This window comes from Patella vulgata, chromosome 3, assembly GCF_932274485.2.
Source record: "Patella vulgata chromosome 3, xgPatVulg1.2, whole genome shotgun sequence".
NCBI lineage: Eukaryota > Metazoa > Mollusca > Gastropoda > Patellidae > Patella > Patella vulgata.
This window is the reverse complement of record NC_065881.2, coordinates 6,342,026-6,348,594: the sequence shown is the minus strand read 5'-3', so window position 1 is coordinate 6,348,594 and position 6,569 is coordinate 6,342,026. Positions and strand designations below refer to the sequence as shown.

The 6,569-nt window shown below is 35.7% G+C and overlaps 1 protein-coding gene across 1 annotated transcript; it reads right to left on the bottom strand.

Annotated features, from left to right (window-relative positions):
* Window positions 1–905: 905 nt before the first annotated feature.
* On the bottom strand, window positions 906–6,446 carry LOC126815941 (uncharacterized). The gene is made up of 6 exons (XM_050542064.2): window positions 6,331–6,446; window positions 5,508–5,694; window positions 4,886–5,057; window positions 4,380–4,503; window positions 3,465–3,596; window positions 906–2,992 (listed from the first exon to the last, which is right to left on the bottom strand). The coding sequence occupies exons 1-6, from the start codon at window positions 6,357–6,359 to the stop codon at window positions 2,650–2,652; spliced, it is 987 nt and encodes a 328-aa protein (XP_050398021.1). The 5' UTR covers window positions 6,360–6,446; the 3' UTR covers window positions 906–2,649.
* Between the last annotated feature and the right edge of the window lie 123 nt (window positions 6,447–6,569).

Below are 6,569 nucleotides of genomic sequence, written 5' to 3'. Positions count from 1 at the left end.
TTTTTGTCACTGAACTGACAAGTTTATAAAATCTGACATCTAGTTTTACATAGCTTTAAAGTTATCATTTACATGAAATGCTTGCACTTAAAGATGTATTACGAGTACATGTATTATTAAATAGGCTTCCAGCCTATGTGTATAAATTGAATGACAGAATTCTAAAGTTTATTCCAATTAACCCGAGGACAAAACTATTACAACACAATGTTATGTCCTCTCACAATGACATTGTGACAACCACAAGTTAACTGACCTCTTTCACTGGAGTGTATGCTCTCTCACACCTTACAACGCATATGGTATAATTATTAGGCCTACTATATGACAGTAGGCCTATGTATTATTTTGATAAAGAGCTTGCCATTATTGCTACATAATTACAGTTTAAAAATAGATAGGGCCTATATATATACCGAATAATGAAAAATGAATATATATACTTTATTCTGGGCAAAATCATGAATGTTTGAATTTCTGCTAGAAAAATAATACGAAAAGAATTTCATATTTTTTACCATCTATAGCCTAGCATAATACGAATATAGAGCATGAATCAGACTGACATGCTTGCAAACCAGTCTAATATTTAAGGTCGTATAAACAGGCACATGGTCACACCAAATAAATATTTTAACCTTTTTTTTAATTTTTATCAAAGAATCGACCCTCTGTCACCGCGGCCATTAAATTCCCTTTAACCCCCCCCCCCCTCCCAAAAATTTAACAAAATATCACAAAAATTTAAACAGTGATTTTTACTTTTTTTTTATTTGATCTTAAAATACAAGTAAACATAATATATCATCAAAATATAGATAGATATAAAAATAGTTCACTACTTATATGGCATTATCTTATATTATTATATGGTATATAAAAAAAAAACTATAAAAGTTAAGGCACTATTAAATTATGCTTTCTTTCTATGAATTATAATAATTTAATATGTATATATATATAACAATACACGGCAACATGTATAAATACATAAACGTTAAATATATCACTGCAACATGTATAAATACACAAATGTTAAATAAATCACTGTAACATGTATAAATATTAACAATTATAATAATCTAATATTAAAATATATATATATACATATACAACACACTGTAATATGTATACATACATAAACATTAAATAAATAATTATCACAGCAAAAATATTAACAATTAATAACAATGACAATAAATTACTGGCTAAAAATATTCCTATATATAAATATGTCTGGTGATGATGTGAGCTGGTTATCCCCTTGCTGTCAATGACACAGAGAAGAATAGGGTCTGGGGGTAATCTTTATTAGGAATTTTTCAGATACATGTACTGACCAGTAAACCACGCTGTGAAAACTCGCAGATAATGCTTTGCGTATTGACTAAGGGAGAGAGAGAGAGAGAGAGAAATAGGGTTTAACATCGATCCACTCGACACAAACCAGGTCATTTCGGTACTAACACATGGTTCAATTTTATTTCAATAATTCGCTTGCGAGTAGGGGTCTTTAGCAGTGGGAGGAAACCGGTGGACCCGGAGAAAACCCACGAGGTTGGACAGACGACCCTACTCCTTGTCACGTACAACCTGGGAATATAAACCCTGCCAGTTGACTCAATGACAGACTGTATGATACAGCGCAGCGCGCACGTGCTAACCATTCGGCCACCCAACCCCCCAAGGGAGATAGAGACAGAGAAATTGGGTTTAACGTCCACTTAACACAAACTAGGTCATTTCGTACTAACACATTCAATTTTAAATCAATAATTTGCTTGCGTGAGCAGTGGGAGGAAACCGGAGGATCTGAAGAAAATTCATGAGGTTGGACAGACGACCTTACTCCTTGTCACGTACAACCGGGGAATCGAAACCACGCCAGTTGACTCAATGACAGACCTTGTGATACAGCGTGCATGTGGTAACCATTCGGCCATCCAACCTTGCCATATTGACTAAGGATGTAATCTATTACTAGGTTGACAGGTCAGAATTCGGTCAGATGGTTGAACAGGTTGTGCGAGGTTCCCACTATCACGATTCGTGCTGCGATTGAAATCGTGCTTTTTTAGGTGGAGTAATCGTCAATATATCAGGTCTTATCACATATCGTGTTGATCGTATCGAAACGTATCTGCATGTACCAGATCCTGGCCTATCATAACGCATGCACGACAGTGGGAACCTAGCATTAAAGGTCTTTCTTTAGGCCTGAAATGTTAAATAAACTATTAATTAGACATTTATTAACATGAAAAGACCATAATCAACTCACGATGCCATCTTATGTGTCCGATTTTCATTAAATTTGAATCCGCTCTGCTGTTCAATGTCCTTTGATGATTAAACACAAAAATGGATAATCAAGACTTTGTCGATTATTGTGACAGTGCCAACAATGACCATCAAGCCTAAAAAGATTTTCAAATAAGGTTTTCTCGGCTGGGAGTAAAGCAATTTGACTTAAATTTTCAACATATTCCCTTTACATTATCTAGTTTTTTAACTATTATAGTGAGAACTGCCAGCTCTTAATCTAATCTCCCATAATGTATCTTTAATTGAAACACCTCAACATTATCTAGTTTTTAACTATTATAGTGAAAACTGCCAGCTCTTTATCTAATCTTCCATAATGTATCTTTAAACTTCAAGTTTTTGACCAAAGTAATGATCACACATTAACAGGGGACAATTAACAAATTCCACTGTATAATCATAGTAAAGCGTTATCTCTTGCGGATTTTCTCTGCTGCTGCCAAAATATCCACAATCTTCAAGCGTTGATTCGACGGGTAGTAATGCTTCAAGACTGCGGGATTTATCGGAGAAAATGGCTAATTTCGTTGATAAGACGCTGGTTTGATTGATAATAATCTCAATAAGACCATAAATAGACAGATGAGAATGAACGAGAACAGAGAAATGTCCAAGATGATCTTTATAACCATCAAACGTAACTAGTCTCAGTTCTATTGACAGGTACCTACAAATAAATAAAAACAGTAAATATTAATACATTAGATAGACCCGGAGAAAACCCACGAGGTTGGACAGGTGACCCTACTCCTTGTCACGTATAACCGGGGAATAAACCATGCCAGTTGACTCAATGACAGACCTTATAAAGCAGCGCGCACACGCTAACCATTCGTCCATCCAACCACTCTTTAATACATTATAAATTTTACCGGATCAATGACGGGCAGTGTGCTATGAGGGACATTTTGCCCAGACAGTGGCGCTACTCTTATATTGAATTCCAACTGTCATGTGTTCTTTTAAATGCACACCAATGTGTACACAAGACCTCCAATTTTTGTCCCATCCGAAAGCCTAGACACCGTCCTTGTCAGGCCCTTTGTCCTGCACCATAAAGACAGTGCCCGGTCGCCTGACCACAGTGACCACTTAGTGTTCAGTAAAAAGGCCTTGTAATATTAGCTAAATTAGTATACCTTGGATTTTTTTCTCTGTATGGCTGCCAAACCCCCATTTTACAACAGGAACATGGCACTGGTTTTCTTTCTGATAATATTAAACTAGTTTTATGGCTGATGTCAGTATCAGAATAGGTCTCATCCACAGGTCTGAAATATGGTACAAGAGAATTTATATAGAATACAATGGGGTTTAACGCCCTAAATACTGATCAAGAATAACATTCCATAAATTAATTATCAGAAATTCATGTCACATTCATTTGAAATACAATCTGATTAAAACACAAATCCTATTTCGTTTTGTTTTTTATAGTTCAAAATTTTGTTTTACTTGTCTTTACTACACTAGGATCTGGAAGAGTTGTTATATAACCTGCGTTCTGGATGATGTGAGGGATTAGCCAATGAAACGGTCTGTTACAGCTAGTTACAGTGCACAGAAATATGAGTAACCCAGTAGAAACATCAATGCCGATTGGTTAATCAAATGTCTGACGTGTCACGTAATAGAGTCAAAAGCCGCTAGTATGACCTCTGATGGACCTTGAATAAATGAGAGCGAGAGAGAGAGAGAGAAATGGGGTTTACATCCACTCAACACAAACTAGGTCATTTCCGGACTAACACACGGTTCAACTTTATTTCAATAATTTGCTTGCGCGTAGAGGTCTTTAGCAGTGAGAGGAAACCGGAGGACCCGGAGAAAACCCACGAGGTTGGACAGGCGACACTACTCCTTGTCATGTACAACCGGGGAATCGAAACCACGCCAGTTGACTCAATGACAGACCTTATGATACAGCACACACGTGCAAACCATTCGGCCATCCAACCCCCCGAATAAATGAGAGCTATTTTACATTTTTGTTGTTGAACTACTTTATACTGAATAAAATAAATAAACTAGAATAAAATAAAAGTCCAGCATACTTGACATATGTAATTCCTTTAGAGAATTCTGTGTAATCTATATCTCCATTGTCATCAGTATCCAGTAATCTAGCCATTAAGTGAAGTTCAGTCCTATTCAGAGGGACATTTAAATCAAACATTCCTTTTAGAGACAAAAAAAATCATTAGGAAATTAATCTTTTTACAGTAATCAAATTAAAAGTCATTACATTTTAGGTCATATTGATTCCTTTAATTAGGGCTTAAGAGAGAGAGGGAGAGAGAGAGAGAGAGAGAGGGGGAGGGAGGGTTTAACGTCCACTCGACACGAACTAGATCATTTTGGGACTAACATATGGTTCAATTTTATTTCCATAATTTGCTTGCATGTAGGGGTCTTTAGCAGTGGGAGGAAACCGGAGGACCTGGAGAAAACCCCTGAGGTTGGACAGGCAACCCTACTCCTTGTCCGAGGAATCGAAACTTGACCACCTATCCTTGAAATATGGAAAATGATGCCTTAAAATTAATCTATAAACTCTTACCTGACTTAAACTCATCATAAGACAGAATACCATCACCGCTAGTATCTATCATTTTAAATAATTTAATAGCTCTTGGTGCTATCGATCGTAACCACTGATCCATCCTATCTACTAAATGATAAAAAGATTCTTCATCATCTTTTATTTTTTGCGTAGCTTTCTCCAGTTTTTCCTGAAATCAGATTATAGATGACCTAAATCAAACACAAACAGGCATTATGCAAGAGGTAAACCTGCCTATTGCAGGTATTTCTTTAGGCCTGAATTGTTATATAAATTATTAATTAGACACTATGGCCTACTCTTATATCGAATTCAAACTGCCAAGGGCTCTTTTACGTGCATGCCAATGTATACACAAGACCTCAGTTTTTTGTCCTATCTGAATGACTAGACAGCTGTCCTTGTCAGGCCCTCTGTCCTACACCACTGACAAGGGGAAACCATGGCCAATGCAGGGATTGAACACGCGATATTCTACAAGTAATAGGAGTGTACCATAATATTAGATATACTAATAGTAAGTGCAGGGGGACTGCACCACACAAGATTTACACAAAAACAAATACACGGACAAGACATCATATACTCAGGAAAACACAAACAGACAGAAAATACTAACCAGAGCTTTTTCCGCTTTGGTCAATTTTTTCTTCTTTCCTTTCTTTTTCTTAGATTTTTTTCCATTTGATGCTAAAAGTGGGTCCGTTTGAGTTCCAGAGATAAGTGATCCAGGCTCCATATTTTCAGCTTTTACATCTTCTTTTTCTGCTGGAGCTGACTTCAGTCGTTTCTTCTTTCCAGATTTCCTGGAATAATTATTATTACATGACAGACTCTATTAAGAAATTTATTGAACTCTAAATAAAATACCGGTACCTTAAAAAGTTATTATCAATGTGCTGCATCTCGTCAGGGGTTGTTAAAAAATGAAATTTCAATTTGCAATAATAATCGACAAAAGGGTATATGGCATTAACATTTTAGAGAATTTTCTAGTCGATTAAAAAATACTATTCCATCTGACATGATTTAATTGTTTGTCTACAGTTACTTGTACATCGAGGATAATCAAATTAGCCATCAGTTTGTCAAACCTGAGACAAATTGCCTATCAGTATTCCTCGCAAAAACTAGGTTACTAGGCATGTAATGATGTAGCTTATAATATTATAAGGCTTTCTTTATTCTAGTTAGGTCAGTGTTTCCATTTATTCTAAATATGATATATCTGCCATCTGGTATTATGTAACATTAATTATATTCTGCATTCACAATTTTTTCTTAATCATTAATTTTAATGATGCCTATCTATAGCCTTATAAGTTACACTTATACTATAGTATTTTAAGCCCTCTCAGTCTCCTTAAAAAAAAGTTGAAAACAAAATCCTACGGATACAAAACACATTTTCTTGCAATAAATTAAATTAGAAAATTATATACTTTTTCTTCGATCCCTTCTTTACAGGCATGTTTAGATTATTTGCCAGTTAATTTTAGAAAGATCAATAACTACAGCTTCGCAAACGAGGGGATTGTTTACTGTAACCCAGGACCAGTAAAGTCGGAAGTCCCAAAGGGCAATAACTCCCAATTAACCGTCATTTTTGATTCGAATTAATGTCTGAAAGTAATGGCCCATTATTAGAAGCCCCTCATGCAGGTTTATTAAAGTTGTTGAT